Genomic DNA, 27,267 nt, shown 5'->3' with positions numbered 1-27,267 from the left:
TTGTTTGAAAGCATCAATAAGTTGAGTTTCCAAATGAATTGTAAGACTCACCTCATTGTTGCAAATTGCTTGTAGTGCACCATCTGGCTCCAGCTTCTTCACTACTTGTTTCACAGCATCAATAAGTTGAGTTTCCAACCCAAGCCTATTGTTATATTGATACTTAGGGTTCAAGTAGTATGCTGAAATATGACATATAGAATAGAGGTATTGTCAAATGCATAGGTAATTAGTAAATAATAATACTATGAATTAGTAAACATAAAACAAATTTACTCACCAGCCTTATGCAGTGGATGCATAAGTTGATTCTCCCAGCGAGCATTGATGATATCTAAGAAGTGTTTGCTACTGCGAGGAGCCACACTGTAGACACTATCTTTCATCAAGTCTATTGCAGCATATAGGACTGGTATGGTTGGGCCCTTCAGAGCGGAGTTAACAACATGTAGAACTTTAACTACTGGCTCCAAAACTTTCACCACTTTGCTTAGTTTGGTTCAGAAGTCCTCAGATGACATCGTTGTTTGTGCTTCCCTCCCACTTGCAGTCTTGGAACCCTTCCATCCAAACCACTCCTCAGAAGCAAACATACTTCTCAGCCCGGCCTTCTTTATCTCAATGCTTTTGAGGGCAATGTAGTTGGTGGCAAATCTTGTGATGCCAGGCCTAACCAAGTCACCCCCACATTTTTTTGTCAATAGATTGAGTGTATAGGAGTGGTTGTATACAAAGTTGGTGACTTGTCTGGCACTTTCAACCACAGTCTTCACCAACTTTAACTTTCCCATATCCTTTAGCATTAAGTCAATGCAATGGGCTGCACAAGGAGCCCAGAAGAGTCGGTACTTACTAGTGTTCATCATCTTCTCACTGGCCAGCTTGAAGTTGCTTCCATTGTCCGTTACAATCTGGATAACATTCTCAATACCCACATCTTTTTCCACTACTTCCTTTAACAATCTGTAAATATATTTTCCATCCTTTATCTCTTTGGATGCATCCACAGATTTGAGGAACACTGTCCTCCCATCACAATAAACCATGAAATTGATGATGGACTTTCTTGTAGGCCCAGTCCATCCATCTGCCATTATAGTCACCCCATATGTCTCCCACATACTCCTCATCTCACTGATGTACTCATCAATCTCACTCTTTTGTTGAGGTAGATAAACATTCATTACCTCATATGGGGTGGGGTCCTTGAATCCTGGGCCAACTTCTGCAATGGTATCTATCATGGTATCATAATGGGGGCCTTGTGCAGTGTTTGCTGGGATGGTATGGTATAGCATCCACTTAGCTATTTATTCTTTAACCAATCCCTTCATCCCCTTCCATGCTCCTTTGATTCTGGGTTGACTGCTTCCTTTTTTCTTATGTAATTTAGGATCAGATGCTGATGGTGGTACTGGTACTGGTAGAGGTGTTGGGGCTGCCCTCACACTTTGTGATTTTCTAAAAGGATTAAAAGATCTAGGACCTTTAGAACTGCCAGCTCCTCCACTAACCCCTACTCTCTGTCTCTGTTGATCATCTTGAAAACTTACTCTACTCCTTGAAACAGTCCGCCTAAAATCCCTAGCCTCTTCTGCTGTTTGTATGTCATCAGGTACTGCAATGTCCTCCTCATCATCATCATCAGAGGAGTCATCATCATCATCATCATGGCATCGTCTTCCTCCTCCCATCGAACTCCTCACTGTATCCTCAAGTTGTTCTCTTATGCTTTGCTTGTCAGCCTTCCTCTTCTTCTTTCCCCTCAAACTATCACCAATCTCCCTAGCTACTTCAGTAGGGACCATATGACAACCTACAACATCTTTAGATCCTCCAGTCAGATGTTGTTTAAGTTTACTGGACCCACCTCCCATAAATTGCATGTGGCAATAGTTACATATAGATTTTCTCTTATCCCCATTAATGGGAGTGCCATGTAACCATACAATGTCACCCCTATGCTGGTTGGCTGGTCTCTCTTGTTCCCTCTATTCTTTTCGTTCCCTGCCCCCTTTGTTGACTACTTTCCCCCACCTTTTGCTTGCCCTTCGCACGTTGTGTATCACGATCTGCCATAATGATACTTGTTTACTGCAATGTAAGTAACACAAGTAATTAAAAAACTTAATGTAGATGCACTTCAATTGACACTTTTAGATTACTAATACACTTGTATAATTATTTAATATTTTTTCCCTAACCGTTATCTTTTTCACATAATTAAAAACAATTTTTTATATATAATGTTAATATAAGTATTGACCTAACACAACAAAACCGAAAATTAGTAAACATAATATATATGTAATGCATTTCAAAACATGTAGAAATAACTTTCATATTTTTTCATTATTTTTTAAACTTAAAACTCATATTTTTCTTTATTTATTTCTGTTTTTTTTTTAAATTTTTATATATTTTTCTTAATTTTCGAAAATTAAAATAATTATTTAAGAGCAGAAAAATAAATCCGACATCGTGAAGCCGTAGATCGGCCATTGGTGTCTAACATATATTTAATTCATTACCATCTAAGTCATATTACCCCTAATTATTTCCTATTTTAGTTGTAGGAAAATGAATTTTTAAAACCAGAAAAAAAAAAAAAAAATACATATGGAAAAAAAATTTCGACACCGTGAGGCTGTAGATCGGCCTCCGGTGTCTAACATATATTAATATCATCAACATCCAACAACATTTGTACAAAGTATTTAAAAAAAAAAAAGTTTTAGAGAAATGGTAGATTGATGTGACACAGTAGGTGGACACATGTACACAGCAGAGTGGCAGTGTAGAATGCACATGAGATGGTAGAGAGGATCATGATCGTTTCCAAGAAGCCGGGAATGCCCAGGGCACTGCCAGCCGTTAGGCTGTGTTACATACATCCCTAGGCGTGCACCGAGGTGTGCGGCACAGTTCAACCGTTGGATACCCCCTGACAGCACCCTGGGTGCACATCTCCCTGGAGACGAGCTAAATTACTGTAAAGAGAGGTACTTTAGAGTGTACAATGTCAGCAGATGGTTCAGTGTATAATGTGAGCATGCAGTGATGACATGGTAGTCAGAGTGGCAATTACTGTGATGACATGGCACCAATAGTCAGAGCCATCATAGTGTGCCATGGCAGTCAGATAGCAGTATGTTAGTACATAGGCAATACACAGTACAATGGTTGACTGATGTGGTACAGTAGGTGGACACATGTATAGAGTAGATTGGTAGTTCACATGAGATGGTAGAAATGGAGCGGTACTCAAGAGTGTACAATGTCAGTAGATGGTGCAGTGTATAGTGTCAGCATGCAGTGATGACATGACAGTTAGAGTGGCAGTTAGTGTGATGACATGGCAACAATAGTCAGAGTCATGATGTACAATAAGTGAAAGGGAAGCATAACTCATATAACAAAAGTAATGAATTCAAAGCAGTATACATATATGTAAATGAAAGGGAAGCATATATACCTAAACTCCTCTTCCTTTGGGGAAAAATATCAAAATTCCCTCTAATCTAAAATTCATGATAGAACAAATAGGAAAAAATAAATGAACAAAAGGAAGAAATTAAAGTACTAAAGCTTAAGTTTCAATTTACAACTACTAGTTTTAACACTAATCAAATTATTCGAAGTCAAGCTATTCACCACCTCATTACACCTTACATGGATCTTCACTTTCATCAGCTTCAATTTTCCAAGCTTTACCTTGACTGGAACTTTAGCATCAAGAATCAATGGAATGCTACCATTTTGTTGTTGCTGATATAATTCCTGCAGAACAGTCATTCCATCTTGAATTTCACCATTTAATTCAACATCAAGGATAGTTGTATTCTGGTAACCCTGATAAAATGTTGGCAAAGACCCTTCACAGAGTTTTGTGTTTGTATACCATGAAGTAAGATTGCTTCCATCTTCATAATATATTCCTATTTTCTTGTTAGGGTTATAGAACTTAAGCCTGACTATAAATTTAGCAGAAAGGCTTGAATCTGTGTTTATAGAATAGTCAGTGATGTTTATGTGATCAATGGTGTATGATGGAACCTTTGGATGGAAGGCTAGATAGAGAATACCAAGCACAGCTGCAATAATAATCAATAGAAGTATGAGAAGGAAAGCTGTCCAACAAAAACACCTGCAACAAAAACTTCTTCTTTTCTTTGGATGCACCACTGGGAATGTCCGCCGGAGATCGCCTTTTTCGGACATTGAACCCTCCGGCGGTGGCGTTTTGGGGTCGACGACGGCTGGATGTATTTTTGGATTTACTTGATCTGCCATTGCTAGCTAGAATTACTCCTTTCACTGCAAGCTTTTCTATTAACAAGGGTGGTGTAACATATATGACAGTAGTTGTATATTTATATATATATATCTCTAGGGAGTCCTTCAAATTTATAGTTTTCTTTTGTTGGTTCCTATGGAAGACGTAAAAGATTTTGTAATAATTTAAGCTACTTTGTTTGACTTTAGGGTTTATTTGTCTCTTTAGGAAGTAGTTTTGTCATGTTAAGGTCTTGCCTTTCACATAATCCATACACTAAAACCATACGGGTAGTTTAGCTTTTAAAACAAAAAGTGTACGTTGATTGGCTACACCATGCGTGCAAAGGAGCTGTTTGGCAAGTGTAGAGAAACCATGTTACTCCACGCTATGACTTTAGGTGTGTGACATGTGGATTTATATGTTTAAATTATTATACAAATTTGCTTTTGGGTAATGACTAATGCTTAGGTATAACCTAAACCTAGGATTCTTATAAAAAAATAATTTTATGAATGGATAAACCTAGGGTTATATCCGAGGAAAATAAAAAGAGAAATAGGTTGTGCGACTTCAGGGAGTTCTAGCTTGCAACATACGGTATGGTTGTAATAGCTTTTCCATGAAGCAGAGGTAAGGTTGCGTATATTACGATCCTTCTGAGATTCTGTCTCGTGCACTTTTTATATAAAATATTGTTATGTGGCAGAGATTTTGTGGATAAGTAGACTCTAAGGTATCTTTATTCGTATATGAAGTATCGGCCTAAACGGAGTCTACGAAATAGGAAAATAAATTATTTAAAGGGAAGAAGAGCACTACTTGTTTAGGTGGCCCCTGCACTAATGCATGAGCCAATGAGGGGACGGGTAGGGGCATCAATCAAGGGGGATTTTCCATTTTGTAAAGGGGCGTGTTGGGGGTATAATGTCTTGTAGTCTGTTGCTTGGATTAGTGGGTCGATTCCGAAGGACTGTTAAGAGGCTCAGAGGAACTGACCCACCTTTCACGATAATCTATTGTACTAGCAGGGCCTCGACGAGTTAGGGGGTCCATGTGGGGTTTCGAGGGGCACATAGTCGTTGAGAAATTTTTAGAGCTATATGGTGGTAAAATTTATATATAGGGTTTTACTATAAATTTGTAGCGAGGGTTCTTTCTTTGTAATATAATTTGAGAGAGGTATGGCAAGAAGCGACTGTAACCCTATTCTTTATTGATAGTGTAACAGATCTCATCTCATCGTGGACTTAAGCAAACTTGTCGAACCACGTAAATCTTTGTGTGCACCGTGTGATTGTTTGTTTGCGGTTTTCATTCTTTTCTGCATCATTATAGGCTCTTTTTTTACAAGGTGGGGCATTCATTTTAGGGGGTAGTGTCTGGAACAGATTATACGCGACCAAACAATGCTCTTTTTCCCTTATAAAAAATATATAGAAATTATTGAAAATAAATTTTCTAACTTTTTGACTTGAATGGTGATATGATCATCAAAGCTCTTTGAGAACGAGGACTAATGACTAATACTTAGGTATAACCTAAACTTAGGATTCTTATAAAAATAAAAAAAAATAAAAAAACCTAGGATTATATCCGAGGAAAATAAAAAGAGAAATAGGTTGTGCGACTTCAGGCGACATACTGTATGGTTGTAATAGCCTTTCCGTGAAGCGGAGGTAAGGTTGCGTATATTATGACCCTTCTCAGTTCCTATCTCGTGTAGTTTTATATAAAATATTATTATGTGGTAGAAATTTTGTGGGTAAGTAGACTCCAAGGTATCTTTATTCATATACGAAGTGTCGGCCTAAATGGAGTCTACCAAATCAGAAAATAAATTATTAAAAGGGAGAAGAACACTGTGTGTTTGTGTGGCCCCTATACTAATGCATGAGCCAATGAGGGGATGGGTAGGGGCATCAATCAAGGGGGATTTTTTATTTTGTAAAGGGGCGTATTGGGGGTATGATGTCTTGTAGTCCGTTGCTTGGATTAGAGGGTTGATTCCGAAGTATTGTTAAAAGGCCCGGAGGAATTGACCCACCTTTCACGTTAATCTACTATACTAGTGGGGCTTCGATGAGTTAGCGGGTCCATGTAGGGTTTCGGGGGCAGTAGCTCCCAAAATTTTTTTTTAGGACTATATGGTATTTCGATAAAATTTTTGTATAGGGTTTTGCTATAAATTTGTAGCGAGGGTTTTTTTTCTCTATAATGCAATTTGAGAGAGGTATGACGACAAGCGACTATAACCCTATTCTTTATTGATAGTGTAACAGATCTCATCTCATCGTGGACATAAACAATCTTGTTGAACCACGTAAATCCTTGTATACACCGTGTGATTGTTTGTTTGCGTTTTTCATTCTTTTCTACACCATTATAGTCTCTTTTTTCTACAGGGTGGGGCATTCATTTTAGGGGGCTATGTCTGGAACTGGAATAGACTATATGCAACCAAACAACGCTCTTTTTCTCTTATAAAAAATACAATAAAAAATATAGACAACTTATTGAAAATAATTAGACAGTTTTTTTTTTCTGGTAAATAAAGAAAATGGACTGTGACATAAAGGGAAATTGCTTATACATGACAAGTTATATTATTACATTTTAGTCCGAAATTTGATAGTAACCTCATCCATGACCAAGAACCTTTTGACAAGGGGGAATAAAGAGAATTGTATTAATAATTTAGAATTCAATAAGACCAAAAAGCAAAAGGAAATGCTCAGATAATCCTCGAGGTCGGTAGAGCTTTTGTGAATGATTTCCAAGAACCATCTAGAAATTTCAAGTCATGGAAATAGGCAGCGACTTCAATTCTATTCTTCATTGATAGTGTAACAGATCTCAACTCATCGTGGACTTAAGCAATCTTATCGAACCAAGTAAATCCTTATGTGCACCGTGTGATTGTTTGTTTGCGCTTTTCATTATTTTTTGCATCATTATAGTCTCTTTTTTCTGTAGGACGTGGGATTCATTTTAGGGGGCTGCGTCTGGAACAGACTATACGCGACCAAACAATGCTCTTTTCCATTATAAAAAAATACAATACAAAATATATAGAACTTATTGAAAACAATTGAACAGTTTTTTTTTTTTTTTTGGGTAAAAAGAGTAAATGGACAATGACATAAAGGGAAATTGCTTATACATGAAGTTAAATTATTAAATTTTAGTCCGAAATTTGATAGTTACCTCATCCATGACCAAAGAACCTTTTGACAAGGAGGAATAAAGAGAATTGTATTAATAATTTAGAATTTCAATAAGACTAAAAAGCAAAAAGGAAATGCTCAGATATTCCTTGAGATTGGTAGAGTTTTTTGTGAATGATTTCCAGGAACCATCTAAGGAATTAGAAGTCATGGAAAGAGGCAGCTATAGGTCTCTGCAACTTGATGGGCTGCTTCATACCATCGGAGGTGGATCCCACCTTAAAGGTCCTCTCTGACCTGACCCTGAGCTTTATGTACATGTGCTCTAATTTGAACATGCTTTGACTTCAGTAATCTTGTTTATGATGAAATTAAGACTTCATTGCCTTAATTTTGAGGCTGCAAACTCTCTTTATTAATGACCACAACATTCCTTGGATTATCAAATATAATTTCACTCTTTACAAATAAACAAAAAAAGGGTTAATACAGTTTAATCATCTCATGCCTTGCTAACCAGGAAAATATATTATTAAAAACAAAACAAAGCGAGAGAAGGTCAAAGTTGATGTTGGTTTTGTCGGTCAGAATTTTCTTCAAGAATTCCCCTTTCATCCATTGCAGCGATCTGTGATGGAGCTCTTCAAGACATTGGCTTTGTTGGTCAGAGTTCTCGTTTATATCAACTAATATCTCATTTTGATGGTCTATGATCTATTTTAATGGACTCACGACCTCAGCAAGTTTAGTGATTCTGGTGCCATAAGCTATCTCAAGAATGTCTGGCTCTGATATCAAAATTGTTACGAGTTTTTTGTCTTCTTCTACGAAGGAGCAATTTTCATAAACAACTTTCTCCAAGGAAAGCCAATCTTCAATAAGAAACATTGTTGATTCCAAAATCTGAGTTCAATTTAGCTATTGCACTTTAAAAAAACCCTAGACATGATAACTTTTACTTCAATTGCCCACTTCCATACAATCACTCACAAGGAACTAAACTGACTCCTACAGACCCACAAACAATCACAACACATGATAACCTACTAAATAATTGATCCAACCACTAAACACCTGGACGCACTTAATAGGTAGAGTGATAAAAAGAGAATAAGGGAAAATTACTGTACCCTCCCCTGCATGTTGAATAATGACACTCCCCTCTCCTGAAAATGGAAAGATTCTATCAACCGATACCCAGTCCACGAAAAAACACTATAAAGTGATGATATCAGCCTTAATATATTTATTTAAATCTAAAAATACCCTGTGATATTCTAAGACTACCCTCCCTAATAATAAGAGAACTAAGTAAAATGAAGAACTTCTTCGTTTGTACTCTCCGGCGAACCCATGAAATTGAAGCTAAGATTTGCCGGCTGCAGACTGTACCGGGTTTGCCTGAAAAATTGCAGGAAATTTCACGAGAGATGCCAGTCAGACTGACGAAGTTGCTGCTGAACGTGATGACATAAAGGAGCTTGGCTGCAATTACAAGTTTAGGGTGATGGTTGAGGCGACGATTACAGGTGATTGGGAACGATGCCATTGCTAAGAGCCACATCGATCCCTGGATCTGATTCACCAATTGAGCTACCAACCTTGGTGCTCTAAGGTTAGCAAGGGTAATACTGGTGGTGAGGGCGGGTGATGTTTGGTCACTCAAAAGTGAAGAGGGGTGAGCTAGGTGGGTGGGGTTGTAGGAGGAAGAAGAAGAAGAAAGAAGGAAGAAGGGAATCGGGTTAGAGATGAGGGTATTATTGTCTTTTTCATTACATTTCTAACACCGTCAACTAATATAATTACAGTTGATAGAATCTTTCCATTTTAGGGGAGGGGAGTGTCATTAGTCAATATGTAGGGAAGGGGAGCATCTTTAAAGGAAAGTACAGGGTTACACTCATAGATATGCTTGGATTGGTGGCCAGCTCCTTCAATCTGGTTCTTATACATCGAGTCCAACTTGGACTTCTAGAAATAACCAAAATGATTCTTTCTGAACTGATCTGATTCATCCTCTTACTGAGTTGATGAAGATGCCGATGAGCTTGCCACTATTCAGATTTTCCAATTGGTGGGACATGATGGGTCCCTGCGATAGAGAACCACCCACCACCTAGATCGCTAGCAAAATTTTATGGCTCAAAATTCAAATAGAGGAAAAAAGGTGCAAAATATATTGATGTAATCATGTTGGATTGGAACAGATTTGGATCTCATAAGGGTTGCAAACAGTTACCTGTTTACCAACCTTTCTTGACCCTCTGATAGGGTAAGAATACAATGCAGCAGATCCGGTACAGGTATCACTAACAACCTACCTGATCCCCTAAACATCTCCATATATTCCATTATTAACCCATTTTTCTATGAAAACAAAGTAAACTAACATTTACCTGAAGAAAACAGATTTCAAAGTTCAGATTCTGTATGAGTAACAGATAGTCTGCCCTCAATGCCAAACAGTGAGTTAACAACACATCAGATCTTGATTTCTTAAGGCAATTCAGAGAATTCAAAACAGAAACTAAAGAGCAAATGACATAAAAGTATAGGAAAGATATCCCAGTACCAACTGCTGGCATTCTCCTCGCTCAGGGAATGCAGCACAACCTGTGAACAGGACCAAACATCTATGGACTTCGATCCCATTTGCATTTCTCTACTGAGTCCCTGTCAGATGGTGCGAGACTCTGCTTCTATTGATGAACCTGAAAAGCCAGATTGAAGGTAAGCAGATAAGACATATCTATTGAAAATGAGAACTGAAGCCTAACCAGATTCATTGTTAGCAGTGCTATAGCTCCCATCTGTCAGAAGTACTAAGTTTTCAGAACTAGGAAGAGAGATTGAAGCATCTAAAGGAAATGAAGGAGAAGATAAAAACAGATATGTTCACACTGAAGTCCAAGGACTGATGGTGTAAAAGATCCAATTCATTTTCGCATTTGTAGATATTATGCATGAGACTAACTGGTTGAGGTTGCTACTCAGAAAAGATGAATCGATTCCTTGTTGTCCAAATGAGATAGGAAGTGAAAAGAGGACACTGATACAAATTCTGATCTGAAACCCAGGGGACCAACAGCCCGTATTCTTTTGAGGAACTCACATGAGAGGAAGAGGTGCCACAGGCACAGACTCAGAATGGATAGAACCGAAAACAGAAAAACCATTAACCTGTTGAAACCTAGATAAAATAGATTTCAAAGGAAGGAAGCAAACAATGTTTTTCAAGGGAAGGTGAGAAATTGAGGGGCTATCCCCTCTTTTTGGAATAAAAGAATGCTCCATATTTGGCTGAAACATCAACTATCTTCGTGAGGGGACAAAACCAACTAACATGGGTGTGGGTCCAAGAAAGGTTAATTTTAAGAATATGGAAATCACATTGGGCAGGGAGAGGGGGGGGGGGGGGGGAGGTAATGTAGAAGATTAACATTCCATTTCCTGAATGGTAAAATTAACTCATTTACAAATGTAAAGGAAGGATGTCGTGAGCAAGACGAGGGAAATCTTAAACCCTTAGGTGGAATCCATGGGTCAGACCAGATATAGAAAGAAGTCCCAGGCCCTACACATTTACACATGATCTTATGATGGGGGAATCTTGATAGATGTAATAACTGTTCATGATTTTGGATGGGGTCATAACTTTTCTGATGTGTTCTAGGGATAGTAAGGTAGGATTAAGAGAACACAATAAATAATGGACAGAAACACAACATTCCAAGTATACAAACAATAAGGAAAGATATAGAAAGTAAGACTTCTCAAAATCCAACAGTCAGATGGCCTAAGATTAGAATCGATTAGGCCCCTATTTATGCTGTTCAATTCCTTCAAAGATCAAGCTGATCCAATGATTGGATCTGCTGTGACAATGTATAAGAGGAAATAGAATCTCCAACAGAATTTAGTAATTCATAAGAACAGTGATAATTCCCAATTTGTGGGTCAGATGATCCTCAAATTCTGCTCGAATGTAGGGTTAACAGGAAAGTAAAGCATAGCAAAAGAGGAAGCCAATTGGATGGCTGGGTTGGCTAGAATGATACCTTGAATCCCTACAGCTAGAAATAGTAATCAACACAGAAAACAGAGAACCAACCAAGAACACCTGCAAATCAGTGAGTAGACCAATGATGGAATAGCATTAAGCTTATAAGGAATGGAGGGAAAGAAAGATATGAGAAGTAACACAACTTAGGAGTCAATCGTTGTCATACTACAACCAAAACAGAAAATAGAGACAAGAAAACCGAAAATCGTGGGGATGAAGATAGGTTAGAATTGTAACAAACCAGAACCTGGAACCAGTACCTTCAAGTGGAAAAGAGAGAGAGAGAGAGAGGATGGAATGGACTGGAAACGCTGAACCATGATAGACTCAGCTTGTGTGTGTTCCATCGTTGTCACTCTTATTTATAATCTCAGCTACAAGCTAATAGTAAGTGGACTCTAAGTAGGAGTCTTATTTAGAGTACACAACAACTGATTACAACCTACAAAGGAAACAAAAGAAGGAAATTAACACAAGTACATCACGTAGGGACAAGCCCCCAACGTGACTAACAGTTAACACACATTAGTTGGAAACAAGCAAGGATCAAAGGTAAGAGAGAGGACTAGAAGAGATAAAGTTAGGAGGAAGAGAAAGGATGGTGAGAGGGAAGAAGAGAAGAGAAGAAGAAGATGAGGGTAAACTGTATGGGGAGAGAAGTGATGCCCCTCCCCCATATTGATTTACTAACTTAAGATAATAGAAATTACATCCATCTCGCTAAGGAGGTAAAAGATAAAAAACATAAAAGCACAATACAAGGAAACTATAACTAACAAGATAATAACTCATGCCCAAAGTACCCTTATTACATTGGCACTCTAACACTCCCCCTCAAGTTGGAGAGTAAATGTCATCCATTCCCAGCTTGCACATATGGGTACTGAACTGAAGAGGGATGAGCCTTTTGGTGAAGATTTAGCCAACTAATTGCTGGTCCTCACAGAAGGAGTGCAAATATAGCGCCTGTCAAATCTTCTCAATGAAATGCCGGGCCACCTCAATATGTTTGGTGCGGTCATGTTGCACAGGATTGTAAGCTATACTAATAGCAGCCTTGTTATCACAATAGAGCCGCACAGGAGTCTCAGTATCAAATCACAACTCTTGAACCAACCTTCTCAGCCATAGGAGTTCACATACCCCATGAGCCATAGCCCTGAATTTTGCCTCTACACTAGATCTAGCCACAACAAACTGTTTTTTGCTCCTTTATGTGACCAGGTTACCACCACAATGGCACAATAGCCTGATGTGGAGTGTCTATTAGAAACTGAACCAGTCCAATCAACATCAGTGTAGCCTTCTATCTTCAAGTGGATGTGCTTGACATTCAACAACCCCTTTTCTTGGGGTGGACTTCAAGTACTTGAGGATGCGATAAACAACATCCAAGTGCCCGCTCTTGAGAGCATGCATAAACTGACTCACTACCCCAATTGCATAGGTGATATCTGGGCGAGTTAGAGAAAGATAGATTAATTTTCCCACTAATATTTGGTACTTCCTTGCATCAATAAGAGATGGGCCACTGTCTTCTCCCCATTAATCTCTGGTACTTCCCTACATCAATAAGAGATGGGCCAACACAAACTTCCGTTCACGGATATTTATGCCCTTCCGTGACCCTGATACTTCAATCCCCAAGAAGTACTTCAAGGGTCCAAGATCCTTAATCTCAAACTGTTGAGCCAAGTGCTACTTTAGCCTGTTTATCTCAGCCCTATCATTTCCAATCACCACAATATCATCTACATAGACAATTAAGGTTGTGATGGTAGCATTACCTCGCTTGGTAAATAGAGTATGATTACTTGACTCTGGGAATATCCCTTCTTCAAGATAGCTTGTCTAAACCTCTCAAACCAAGCCTTCGGGGACTGATTAAGGCCATATAAAGCTTTTGGGAGAAGACATACTTTACCTTCAGCTGAGGGAAACTTGAAGCCTGGTGGTGTGTGCATATATACTTCCTCTTCCAAGCCACCATGGAGGAATGCATTCATTACATCCAGCTGATACAATGGCCAGTTTTTGTTGGCCGCTAGTGATAAGAGAACTCTTATCGAGTTGTGTTTAGCCATAAAGGTAAATGTCTCATGGTAGTTAATCTCATACACTTGACGATATCTTTTGGCCACCAACTTGGCCTTATACCTCTCAACAGTGCCATCTGATAGGAACTTGACTGAGTAGACCCATCTACTCTCCCCTTGGGAAGATCAACTAGCTTCCAGGTACAATTCTTCTCAAGTGCCCTCATTTCCGTAGATATGGCTTCCTTCCACTTTGGGTCAAACATGGCCTCAGTGACATTCTTGGGAATAGAAGTGGAGGAAAGAGCAATAGAAAAGGCAACACCTATAGGAGATATAGCATCACAGGAAATAAACTGGGCTATAAGATTAGTACAAGCTCTCTTTCCCATATGAATAGCAATGGGAAGATCTAATTCAGAAGGAGGGGAAGGAGTGTTACCTGACTGAGGAAGGTAGATCTCAGGATGTGGATATAAAGAGGACTCTTGGCAGGTCTTCTTCCCTTTCTTTTGTAAACAAGTAACTCCTCACTATCAGCTCTCCCTGAATGATCAAAAGCAACAATATCCACCTCCTTGTGTTTCCCTACATTAAATAGAAAAGAAGGAATAGGCAAAGGTGAAAGAAAGGGAGTGACATCAGCAGCCTTTGCAGTCCCACTATTCTCTCCCCTAAGGATGTTGATGCGGAGCAAAGAGAGGCACAGACTCAAAGAAGGTGACATCATTAGAAAGAAGTCTCCACTGAGAGGAAGGATGGTAGCACCTATAGCCCTTGGTAGAGGGGGAATATCCAAGAAAAAGACATTTGAGGGCCTTAGGGTCAAGTTTTTTCCGAGCCGACTTAAGAACATGGACATAGCTAGCACACCCAAACACCTTTGGGGGGAGAGAGAAAGTAGATACCTGAGGGGATAGAATATCTAAAGGGATTTAGAACCAAGGAGTTTAGTGGGCATATAGTTGATTAAGAAGGCAGTAGTAAGAAGAGCATCAAACCAAAATGTCTTAGGGACATGCAAGCCAAATAGTAGACTCCTAGTAACTTCCATAAATGATGATTTTTCCTCTCAGCTACCCCATTCTATTGGGGAATGTCAACACATGCAAGCTGATGGATAATGCCATTATTGGTAAAAAAGGTTTGAAGTCCACCACCATACATGTACTTCCCCTCCTTTATCAGAACAAACAATTTTGATTTTAGTATCAAATTAAATAGAAATCATTTGATAGAAATTTCTGAAAGCATCATAGACATCACTCTTATGTTTCATAAAAAAAGTCCAGGTGGTGTGGGAACAATCATCAACAAATAAGACAAAATAATGATAACCAAACAAGGAAGTAGTGGGAGCAGAGCCATAAACATCAGTGTGCATAATATGAAAAGGAGCAGTCGATCTATTACCACGATTAGGATAAGAGGAACAATGATGTTTAGCAAATAAACAAGGTTTACAATGAAATATATAGGAAGTAGAAATAGAAGAAAACAAGTGGGGCAATTATTTTTTCCTAACACCAAAAGAGAGGTGGCCCAAGTGTTGATGCCAAAGCATCACCAAATCAATAATACTACTGTCAATATGCCCACACACATAAGACTGAGTTGTAGTCAAAACTAGTGTCTTAAGTTCAAGTAGGTAGAGCCCTTTCCCCTAACGTCCACTGCCAATGATCCTCTTCGTCACCAAATCCTGAAATAGACAATGAGAAGGAAAGAAAGTGACACAACAGTTCAAGGATTTGGTTAAGTGACTCATAGACAAAAGGTTAGTGGCAAAGTTAGGGATATGAAGAATAGAGTCAAGGGAAATAGAAGAAGTAACCTGAACAACCTTTACCAGAAATGGAGGAAAGAGAACCATCAACGACCTTAACCTTATTCCTACTAGAGCACACAGAATAGAAGTCATAGCACAAAGACATACCAGTCATATGATTGGTGGCTCCAGAGTCAATGACCTAAGAAGAGGTAGTAGAAGGGGCAGATGTGGAGACCTGCAAGGCAAAAACTGAAGAATCTGGCACTGTGGGTATGGAAGAGGAGCTGCCCAACTATGAAATAATGTGATGAAAAGCTGCAATATCTTCCCGTGAGAGGGAACTGTGATCTGCCTGTAGTTCAGATGGAAACCCATAGAGTTAGCCTCAGCCATCATAGTGTATGCTCTAGCTCCCCCTCTCATGCCACCACGTATACTAATGGAACCACCATGCATACCAGGGGGACGACCAGAAAGCACCCAACACCACTCTCTAGAGTGTCCAGACTTACCACAATGGTCACATCTGAGTGTGTCTTTGTCATCCTCACGGGATGGCCCTTGGCCTCTTCTGGCACCTTGCCAATCTCTGTGGAAAATAGATGTAAGAGCAAAGCGTTCAAGGGATGGTACAGTTTCCATGCCCACTCTCTGGGTCTCCTCACTTTGTAAGTAGCTACAAATTTCATTCAAAGAGGTAAGGGGTGACTGGCCTAAGATTTGCACCTGGATTGGCTCATATTCCGGGTTCAGCCCACTAAGGAGAATCAGAACATGTTCCTTCTCAAGAGTTCGATAGACCTTTGCTTCATCCTCTGGGTTGGACAACATACATAGCAGAAGACAGTAGACACATTACCTAAACAAGTCGTGTCAGTTTGGCATGAACCTGACCTGTTCAAGGTTATAGTGTTAAAAATTTTCAAAGAAGTTGCAATAACTTGGCATGAAATCCAGAACTCAAGCATGAAAACCAAGAGTCACATTGGCAGCTTAAACACTTCAATACTGCTCAATGTTAAAAAAGGGCGTACCCAGTACGCGAGGTTCCCGCCACTGCAGGGTCTGGGGAGGGTCATACTGCTAAATGATAATGTAAATAATTTTTATAACTAAAAAGTTAGTAGGTCAGGCAGATTAGGTTGGAGGGGTTATAAACCCTTACCCTGAACGCAATCCATTTAACAAATGGTTTAGTCATGTCGGGATTTTTCACTCTTAACCCAATATCCATAACTCATGTTCATGTTGAGTTAGCAGGTCAAGTTGGAAAATCCGGAAGGAGAGGCTCTTTCTACAAACAGAAGAAAACAAAAGGGTAATGTGTAACTCTTCAGTAAATGTTAGGAAAGAAATTACTTTGACAATTTTAAGATTTCACGAAAAAGAAATCAATTGTAAACAAGGAAAGTAGTATTTTCACACCGTTGTTCTGTGGCTTGGGCTCCAAGATTTTTTTTTTGGGCGTGGATGGGGGTGCAGGGCTGTTTCCTATTTCGAAACTGAGTTCTTCTATCATGCATTAGGGGGATTCTTCATTAGGCTACAGTTAGGGGTTTCCCTTATAAACTTATAAGTGGTCTTAGCCTTAATAGTTTGGTACTGGACTTTCAGTTCTGTTCTACAATGGTAGCCTTTGTGTCTTTAAACAATAATAAGAAGATTTGAATAAGAATTATTTTTTTAATAAAAGTTTAATTTCCTCTGATGATTTTTCTCTCGGGTGTACTCTCTCATGTAATATTCGACACCCATCTCCCTCCAAACTATACTTGCAAGTTTCCCCGCAAAAAGCTCTCCGCACCTACTCTTGGGAAGAGCACTATTCTTCTTTAGTTAGGTAGTTCTTGGACGGGTATGTAACATTTGGTGGGTGAACCATGTTAAATTGTTGTTTTTTTTGTGGTTTATTCAACGCTATATTTGGTTATTTCTCCATCCATCTGGTGTTCATACACACACACACACACACACACACAGAGTAATAAATTATAGGAGGGGTTTTGGTTGTTGGCAGTTGGCACAACAAGGGTATAGAGTAAAACCACTGCATCTTAAATACCAGGGCTTTGGTCATTTTCATTTGCAATTTAAAAAATATACAGATATCAAGAATTTAATGTCCACCAAAAGGGAAAAATGGTCCTACAGAGCAGTCTGATATCTGCTATACAAAAGATAATTTCCCACTAAAAAACATGGAAGTAAATAAATAAATGTACCAAAAAATTGTAAGAAATGTGAGAAATAATTTATGGGCAAGAGATCTCTGCCTGGTTGCGTAGCCCCTGCACCAGCATGGGGCCAATGAGAGCATGCGCAGGGAGCATATACATGGATGAGATTTTTGATTTCACAGGGGGTGGGGTGGTAATTTCGTGCACTCATGTGTCTGGGCGCGGGGCTATGCGACCAGGTAGCATTCTTTTCCCATAATTTATAATTTTATATAGCCAATTATATTGATTTTTTCACAATTCTATTATTTCAAAAGTTGTCATCAACTGGATTGGAAACAAAAGGGATGAAGATCATATATCCAACATCCCTTATGTACAGATGCTGTACTATCTGCCATCCATACCTTCATCAATATTGGCGTGGCATGTGTATCACACACCGTAAACACTTTCCTTGCCTCATTAGGTCAAATGCCTTGTTTATCTCCTCAAATTGTAGATTGTGTGTGATAAACTGATCAATTTGGATTTCCTGCATACACAAAATTGACAATGACTACTATTTCATCAGAAAATGAGGAAAAGACCTATTAATAACCTAAGTAATGATTATCTATGGACAGCAGCACCAGATTTTGTAAATTTCAACAAGGTCTAGTACAGAATAATACAAAGAAACTGTGATAGGGAAGACTTGCAGAGTTCTTTCCAATGAGAAACTTGAGTTGTATTTCTTTTAATAGACGGCAGCTCCAGGTTTTGTAAATTTGTTTTTAAATCCCATGTAATGATTCCATTAGCCTAGAGGCCCTTGAAAATGTATAATTAGCCACCCAAATAGCTAAGGGAGTCAACCAATCTCATTGGAGATAAGCTGACTATCATTAGCGACTAAACACCGAGGGCGGTTGGCCAGCTATAAGGCCGAGACTAGCCTTGGGCAGTTTTCCGCAAGGTGGTTGACCAGACCATCAGGGGAGTTGAATGGACAACTGGCTAAGAGACAAGTCTGAAGAAATCTGTCATCCAGTCAACCAGCTGTCATAAGAGGTTGACTGGCCAAAGTGCCATTGGGCTATAACGGCTAGTCAAGCGGTCAACCGACAGAGCTCCAACAGTAAAACTGGCTATTTTTCTGATTGTTAGGATTTGATCTATAAATAGGAGCTCTTATCCTTATCTCAACAAGACCAATAAGACCACATATCTGAGTATTATATATTATTGGGCTTATAGGTTGAGGAAAAAGTATTAGGTTGTACTTCATTTGTATATCCACCATATAAAGAGGGTTTTATTGGTACTACATTGGTATACCAGCCTACTTAGATTTATTGTAATTGAGCTGCAAAACTCAAATCTCTTCATGAGAGGTTGTGGGAGAAAGAGTCTCCACGACCTGAGAGGTGTGTTGGATATTTTGACATTTGATGTATGTCCATCAAACCCAATTTAATTTGATTAAATTAATTATTTCAGTTTATGATTGAATGCTTGTGATTATAATAATCTTATGTGCATTTACCAAAAAAAAATAAAAAAATCTTATGTGCAATAGAGCAAAAGTACCATTTATTTGTTCACAACTATGGACAGATTCAAATGCAATATCAAAGTCATTGGGGTCATCCATCTCTACCCTAGAGAAGTGCTCTGGGGGTTCCTGGCCTATGAACCTTCCCTTCCCATCCCACCATGGTTCCTGGCCCTGGTGGGGCTCTCCCAGTCACTAACCTTATCTTCCCTACCCCTCCTCCCCCCTATTGTGACCCTTCCTGTCTCCCCTCTCATCCCACCAGAGAAGTACTCTGGCTCCTGGCCTATGAACCTTCCCTTCCCATCCCACCATGGTTCCTGGCCCTGGTGGGGCTCTCCCAGTCACTAACCTTACCTTCCCTACCCCTCCTCCCCCCTATTGTGACCCTTCCTGTCTCCCCTCTCATCCCACCCGAGAAGTACTCTGGCTCCTGGCCTACGAACCTTCCCTTCCCATCCCACCATGGTTCCTGGCCCTGGTGGGGCTCTCCCAGCCACTAACCTTACCTTCCCTACCCCTCTTCCACCCTATTGTGACCCTTCTTGTCTCCCCTCTCATCTCACCCCCCTCAGAGACCATTCCTGTCCCCTCTACTACCCCTCTGCCTCCCTCTAAGAACCTTCATGTTTCTCCCCCCGCCCCTCGGCCTCCCGCCAATGGGATGATGTGGAGCTCCCTTTTTGGACATGGTAGCCTTCCTTCTAGAGAGGGCCTCTCCCTGAGGTTTGTTCCCCCCCATTCTTGATGGCAATTCAGAAATGGTTCTCTGCCCCTCAAACCTTCTGGATAATGAAGTTATCAAATGGCAGAACTCCCTTGTCGGCCACTTTATTGGCAGCCGACCTCCATTCCCCATTGTAAAGCAGTCTCTCTCCAAACAATGGAAGATCCAAGGAGCCATGGATACTTACATTTTGGACAACGTTTTTTTCGCCTTCGATTTTCTAAGGAAGAAGACAAACTTCATGTGCTCGAATTTGGCCCGTGGTACATAGGATGGAAGCCTCTCATTCTTCGGCATTGGGATCGCTAACTGCAACTCCACCATGTGGACCTGTGTTTCATCACTCATTGGATCTCTCTCCTTGGCCTTCCTCTCCATTATTGGTGTGAAGATGTATTGAGCATCATTGGATCTGTCCTAGGAACTCCGCTGTTCTCTTATCAAAGGACGAAGAATATGGAACATCTTGCCTATGCTCAAATCTTTATTGAGGTCCCTGCTGATGAACCTTCGCCCTCATCCATCAAGATTGTTGACGATACTGGGTTTTCCTTTGTGCAGCAAGTCCTCTATGATTGGCTGCCTCCGCATTGCACTTCCTGTAAAGCTTTTGGCCATTCAACCATCTCATGCTCCTCCACTGTAGCCTATAAACCACATTACACTTCCTGTAAAGCTTTTGGCCATTCAACCATCCCATTTATGGGAATGAACATCTCTGCGGTGTCTCCTTCTACCCTTGCCCCTTTGTCCTCCCCTACTTTTTTTTTAGTGGTGGTGGCCACCATTTAAAACAATCTTCCTCCCAAGTGTATCACCAATGGTCCTTTGGCCCTTTCCCTGAGCCCTTCTTTAAATGCCCAATTGATTTTGGCCCAACCCCCAGGCGCCTTTTGGCCTCAAGCTTCCCTCCCCTCTTCGGCCCATTCCCAGTCTCATATTCAAACCATAAATCCATTTCGCATTCACACCAATACCTGTCCCACTACTTCAGACCATATCACTCTCAACCCGACTAATCCCATCTCTTCATCCCACCCTGGACTGGGCCACTTTAATAATCACCCTCCCATTAACCCAGCCTCCCCCTCTCTTCAGACTCCATCCCACCACTCTTCTGGGCTACCCTCTGTTGTCCCTCAACCCCCCCTTCGTGTCTACTGCCGGTGCGACATAATTTCCCCTCCTTCCCAAGAAGCAGTCCCTCTCATACTATTCCTTGCCCAACAATGAGAAGATATTACCTTTTAAGTATGGACATCCGTGACCATGCCCTTTGCCGAGACATCTTCTTGGGATAAGGCGGGCTATCCTGCATTCATTGTGGCTCCCTTAATTTCTTGTTCGTGCGCTTTTTCTAAAGATGTTTCTGTTTGTCGAGCTGTGGTTAGGCCTTTGCTTGCTTTGGCCACCTCCCTAATTTTTGTCAGTTGTGGTTTCTGGGGGTTCTTCCCCTTCCCTTTTGTAGGCCCTTGCCTCCCCCTTTGTAAAGGCAGGGTCTTGTAATTTATTTGTTGTTTTGTTTGTTCTCCCCCCCCCCCCCTCCCTCTTTTTCTTCCTTTGGTAATGAATTTTTTATTTGTCCAAAAAAACTATGGATAGATTTGGGCAGTATGTTCTATGGTTGCTACATTGTATATTTCTCTAATGGATATTGGTATGGAAATATAGATTTGGGCACTCATGTGCATTGAACGTTGAGCTGTTGAGTTTCCTAAATGGTTCACCGCTGGCAGTTGTGTTTGGCAATAAGAATCTTTAGTAGTTTTTTTTTTTTTGGATGAATAGAATCTTTAGTAGTTGTTTTCTCCTATACCTGAGAAGCACTTAATGTTGCATTTGTGTGTCTATGGTGTGCCAATGGTATATGCCTACCGACAGGACTGGCTATAAATCAGTCTGCTCGGCGTGCAGGGATATGGGATTAATATTCTTCAATAGATTTGAGACTTGAATCAGCCTCAAAGATGGATCGAAGGGCCAACAATGCCTTAAACTTCAGGTTGATCTGCTGGCCAGATGCAATAATATTGGCAGATCTCAATGCTGCCAAAAAAAACCAGAAAACAGAGTACTGCCAGCATCTAGCTTGATTAAATTTGTTTCTTGTAGATAGATAACTCCATGGATTAACTGTTGTAGGTAGTACATGCAATGAAGACCTAGTTTACTTCCATATAATTTCAACTAGGGATTCAATTATGGCAGCATAGGTTGCAGCAAACCACATGGGAAGATCCCTAGTAGACTATCAAAATAATAATTGAGGAAGGCTGATTAATTAGGCTCTGATACCATGTAACAGTATAAACCTAGTATACCAGCAAACAAGGGAGGAAGAAGAGGGAGAACCGAAGGGAGAAAGGAGAGAGGAGAGAAAACAAGAAAGAGAGAGCGAGAGAGAAGAATACCTAGTCGATACCTATAGTGTATTATAAATAGTTAACTGAAGGTGCAATTACAAATAAGGACATAACTTAAACCAACTCATTACAATACTACCCATAATTCACTGATGCTACCAAAGATACCCTTAGAATAGTGGTAACACCTAATAACACTTAACATATGGAATTTAGTTTCTACCAAAGGAAAGAATTGAGAATACCAATTCCAGTTCACGTCTGAAAACAACAAATAGGTACACCACAGAAACACAAGTAGATCCAGCAAGCTTCTGAACCAACGAGTAATTTGTGCAGTTAATCTTACCTTTTTTAAATACATGTCTACTAGAGATGGAAGATCAGATTTGGGTTTCCACCCTCCAAATAGAGAGCCTTTTAAGGTTCTTCCAGAAAGAAGCAGTCCATAGTGAGCTGTGACCTCAGGTTTCACTTTTGGTACACCAAGAGTAACAGTCAAACCCCAACCCTGAAGATAAAAGAAGACAAGAAAAATATAATTTATAGATTCTTTTAACTTCTAAAGATTGGCCAGAGATAGACTCAAGAATCAGAGTAGAAAATACTTATAAAAAAAATCAGAGGTGGAAATAAAATTACATCAGAACATGATTGCAATGCTGTAGTAATCATGCTAGTGTCACCAACACACTCAAAAGAATAATCGGCACCTCCATCAGTAATACGTTTAATAACCTGAAAAGAAATATCATAAATGTCTCACTTTTAACCAATGAAACCACATGATTCTGATATGTGATAGTGCAATCAATAACAATCTACACTGAATGATCCCAGAGAGAGAATGGATAATGAATGAAGTTTTAGAGACTGATAAAATAGGAGGATGTTAGACGCCAAAATCAATTCTCAACTTCCCAAACACAAGATTCCAACACCCTGAGCTCTTTACATTTCAATAAGGTCCGAGCTTGCATTAGTGTATAAGTGTATTACCATATGCCTGCTTTATTTTTCGTCCCCTTTCTGTCCTTCCATTATATTCATTGATAAAATTAAAGTGCCTATTCTGTTGCATAGCATTTGATGGAAGAGAAGTACCTGGGAAATAGGTTCATTACAATCATCTGGATTGATAAAATCCGTTATCCCAAAGGCCTTCCCTGCACCAAGAAGAGAGGTGAAGCTCAAAAAATCTAATACAGCTCTTCAAATGTAGCAAAGTATATAACATGAAGCAAACAAACATGGACCACAGTTACCTTTTTCATGCTTTTCAGGATTGGTATCCACACCAATTATACGAAATGCCCCCCTTAATTTAGCGCCTTGGGCAATCTATTTGCATTTTTGTACAACAAAGCACATTTAACAAAATTGTGTCAACAGAGTTGAAGTTCTCAGGAAAAACAGTTGAATAACAATATTATGCTGAGATTAATACTTACTGAAAGACCTACAGTACCAAGGCCAAAAATTACTACATTTGATCCTTCTGATATGTTCGCAACCTTCCAAGCTGCACCTAGACCTAATAAATTAATCATACAAGTAAAAAAAAGTAAGGAAATCCATGGAGAAATTGTTTACTCATAGTCTGCTCTTATAAGAAAAACATATTAGTATCAACAGCTGCCTAGCGCAGTTGGTGAGCTGTGGTGCGCTTCATGCCCATGCTCACCAGGAGGTCTCGAGTTCGAGTCTCCTGCCTGTTATGTTCCCCCCTCCCCAGTCCCCCCCTTAAAAGATAAAAAAAAGAAAAACATAGAAGTGATCTGTATGGATTTTTTGTTCTTTTCATCAGTAAAAAGCATTTACCTGATTAGTAAGTTAAATGCAAGCATAAAAGTGTGTATCTTGTTTGTCTTTCAAATTATCTAATTTGAATCTTAAATTTCTTTAACACATCATTTATGGTTAAATATCTTTTTTTTGGTGAATAAATAATTCATTACCAAAAACCCAAGGGGAAAGAGAGAGAGAGAGGGGGGGGGGGGATGTACAAAACTTCAAGCCCTAGGAGGACCAGAAGAATGCAAAAAAGAACCAATTAGACTCCAGGTAACAACAATATGCCTGTTTCTAGGGGTATCGATAAGAGAACCATGGGGAAACATATGAAGTCTAGAGCTGACATCAAAGATGGCTTTCCAAATCTTATCAATGGAACTGGAGTTGGAGATCCATCTTCGAAGGTTTCGCTCCATCCAAATAATCGAGATAGCAGCCCCGAACACTAACTTGCCAGCAGTGTCACAGATAGAATTACCTGAAAAAGTCATATCCAACCAAGGCCACTCCTGAGCGAAGGGTAAAGGTCTCCTGCTGCGGGGCCAGATGGAGTCAAGGGTTTTTTTCCAAATGGTGGAGATTAAGGGGCAAGAAAAGAAAAGGTGATCAACGTCCTCTATATCATTCCAACAAAGGATAGAGGAGGGGGAAACTGGGATGTGGCGATGTAGGAGAAATGATTGGGTGGGGAGGCAACGGTTAAGGGATCTCCAAACATTGAAGCTACGGCGGGGGATGTGACCTTTGAACCAAACTAACTTATGCCAGGGGACAGGGGGTGATGATATCTGACAAAGTCCCAAGCAGAACTGGTACTGAAGAGGCCGTTGGAGGAGGGGATCTAGATGACCTTGTCCGAATGGGAGGGGTGGGGGAGGGGGGACCACGAGCCATGGGATATGATGGTAGAGAGGGGTACAGATTTGGGAATGCCAGAAGAGTATACTAAGCAGGCTCCTAATGTAGTGTATAGGACTCCTAAGGGGTGCCTAGGATCAAGCTAGAGGGAGGTAGAGGTCCCATCAGCGATCACAGAAGAAATAGCTTTAAGGGCTAGGGGATGAAGAAGGATTTTACGCCAGACCCAAGAAGGACCAAGAGGTTGGGGAGCTGTCCAAAAAGAATCCTTTTTTAAAAGGTAGGAATAAACCCAATTGACCCCGATGGAATCCTGCTTAGACAAGATTTCCCAAATTAATTTGAGAATCCTTGCTAAGATGTAATCTCGGATCCTGCAAAGGCCAAGACCACCTTCTGATTTGGGGAGGCAGATGGATGCCCAACTGATTGGATGGAGAAATTTGGAAGATTCTTTTCCTTTCCAGAGGAAACGGCAGAAAAGAGATTCCATGGCTTTGATGATGGGTGTAGGGAGCCCATAGATGCCGCACCAATAGATATATGAAGCTTGGAGGACAGATCTGATTAACTCGATCCTGCAAGCGTAGGAAAGGAGTTTGCCCTTCCAGAATTGAAGCCTTTTGCATATGGTTAATATCATTTGATATGATTACTAAGTGATTGCTTTTAAGAAGTCGTTGCAATTGGGGAGGGAGGACAAATTCTTGGTTGTTGATTCTTGTTGAATTATAGATCTAACAAAAAAAAAGGGAATTTTTACAGTAAATATGTAAGGCACTAAGGGCCTGATTGGAAACACTCCCAATTCCTGATTCCAGTAGTTTTCGTTCCACGGGAGCAGATTAACAGTGGAATTCCACTTGGTGCAATCGGTCTGATTTCATGCTCCCAGAATCCGACTGGACCCAAAAATAGCCTCTGGAATTAGGAATTGCAGAGCATCTTTTTGATGATTTCCCAATTCCAGAGCAAATCACTTGAAATAGATTCTTCAAAAAAACCCCAAGGAAGCCCGATACTTTTCTCCAACCCAACCCAAATCGAACACACGAGGCAACATTGCAGAGAGCTCCCAAATCGCACACAGTTTCGCCTCAAGCTCCGACGGTAAGTTCTTCTTCTTTTTCCTAATTTGTGTAACCTTAACCATAGTCACTCCCAAATAAACGAAATTTTCGTCTTCTACTTCTACTTATTCTTTTTCTTCTCACCCGCAACCACCTTTGCCCCCTTCTTCTTTATTAAACCCTAGACTCCCTTGGAAATGTTAATTTGTCCCTTGAACATGGGAATCTCCTTGTTTCCATGCCCAAACCAACATTCCACAGAAATTGATTGCATCTAGGTTTAATTTTGGAGTTTTTTGGTTGATTAGTAATGGCTAAAGGAAGTTCTTTTCTGTTTTTGGTGCTAACTGGAATCCTTTTGTCTGGTTGTAGGTGCACATAAGCAGCTTATTACATCACTACCAGTTGTTGCATTTCCTCATCCCCTTGCAAGTGATCTTAGTTTCCCAAGTTTTGTGGTGGCTTTTGTTCATCTTTCATTTTAGTATTCAATCTTAATTCACTCTCTGTTCATTGTTTAACTTATGAGTACCAATGGTGCTGACACACACATGTTGCCACTACTTGGGACAGTGCAATGTTTCAACTTTAGACAGTTCAATGCATACTGGACTTGCAGAACTGAAGAAATGGTAACAGTGTGCAGTGTTTATAAAATTAATACAGGGCAGTTTGCGACTATCACAATTCTTCTTATAAATATAGATTGCATAATTAGAGCTAAGGCTGCAACTGGATATAAAAATACAGTAATGAAAACAAAGTCTCATGTTGGGGACTTGAAAACAGAGTCTCCCTAAGCCTAATTACATTCACTACAGATATGCCCTCAAATTAAGAAAGAAAGGTTGAACACATCCATACTCTGAAATAGTTCTATTGCTGAAATGGTTGAACTCATAGCAATTTTTTTTTTCTATTCTGAGAATGCATATCAATACTGTGTGATGTCTATCTTCTAATATTGTGAGAATGTATACTGTGTGTTGTCCACATACAAGTACTTACTCTTTGTGCAGCATTGAAAACATACAAGTACTTACTCTTGTATGTATGAGGTTACTGTTAATTCCCTCCCTTGTTTGTATTGCGTCATGTGCTTATATCAGTACTATATGTCCAAGGGCCTTTTATTCTTATTGATTAAGTTGTTATACATTAAAAATGTTAGATAAAATGGCAACTACTTCAAACAATGATGCGGAGTAGGCAAAGTGGACATAAACTGAAGTAGATGCCTATCTTCCTGCAATGGTTGCGAAGGTAAAAAAGGGTAATAAAACAACTAGCACCTTCAACAAGGCTGGTTGGAATAACATAAAGACCCAACTTCAGGCCTAAGTAGGCTGACCTTTTAAGATGTTACTGCTTAGAAATGAAACGAACAAACTAAGAAATGATAATGCCAGTTTTAAAAAGCTGTTGGAA

At 39.8% G+C, this 27,267-nt stretch overlaps 2 protein-coding genes across 2 annotated transcripts in view; both read right to left on the bottom strand.

Annotated features, from left to right (window-relative positions):
- Nucleotides 1-3,456: 3,456 nt before the first annotated feature.
- Nucleotides 3,457-4,293, bottom strand: LOC122665773 (NDR1/HIN1-like protein 6). Its single transcript, XM_043861911.1, has one exon. It carries the CDS (start codon nt 4,291-4,293, stop codon nt 3,583-3,585), a length of 711 nt encoding a protein of 236 aa, XP_043717846.1. The 3' UTR covers nt 3,457-3,582.
- Nucleotides 4,294-10,129: 5,836 nt separating this feature from the next.
- Nucleotides 10,130-27,267, bottom strand: part of LOC122665300 (alcohol dehydrogenase-like 6) — a 31,028-nt gene continuing 13,890 nt past the window's right edge. The window contains exons 5-11 of the mRNA XM_043861415.1: nt 23,569-23,651; nt 23,383-23,458; nt 23,222-23,283; nt 22,760-22,855; nt 22,467-22,628; nt 17,898-18,025; nt 10,130-10,154 (exon numbers count right to left, since the gene is read on the bottom strand). Coding sequence (XP_043717350.1) covers nt 17,903-18,025; nt 22,467-22,628; nt 22,760-22,855; nt 23,222-23,283; nt 23,383-23,458; nt 23,569-23,651 — 602 coding nt within the window. The 3' untranslated portion in view covers nt 10,130-10,154; nt 17,898-17,902. The remainder of the gene's footprint in view (nt 10,155-17,897; nt 18,026-22,466; nt 22,629-22,759; nt 22,856-23,221; nt 23,284-23,382; nt 23,459-23,568; nt 23,652-27,267) is intronic.

This window comes from Telopea speciosissima, chromosome 6 (assembly GCF_018873765.1).
Source record: "Telopea speciosissima isolate NSW1024214 ecotype Mountain lineage chromosome 6, Tspe_v1, whole genome shotgun sequence".
Lineage (NCBI taxonomy): Eukaryota > Viridiplantae > Streptophyta > Magnoliopsida > Proteales > Proteaceae > Telopea > Telopea speciosissima.
This window is presented reverse-complemented; position numbering and strand designations above follow the sequence as displayed.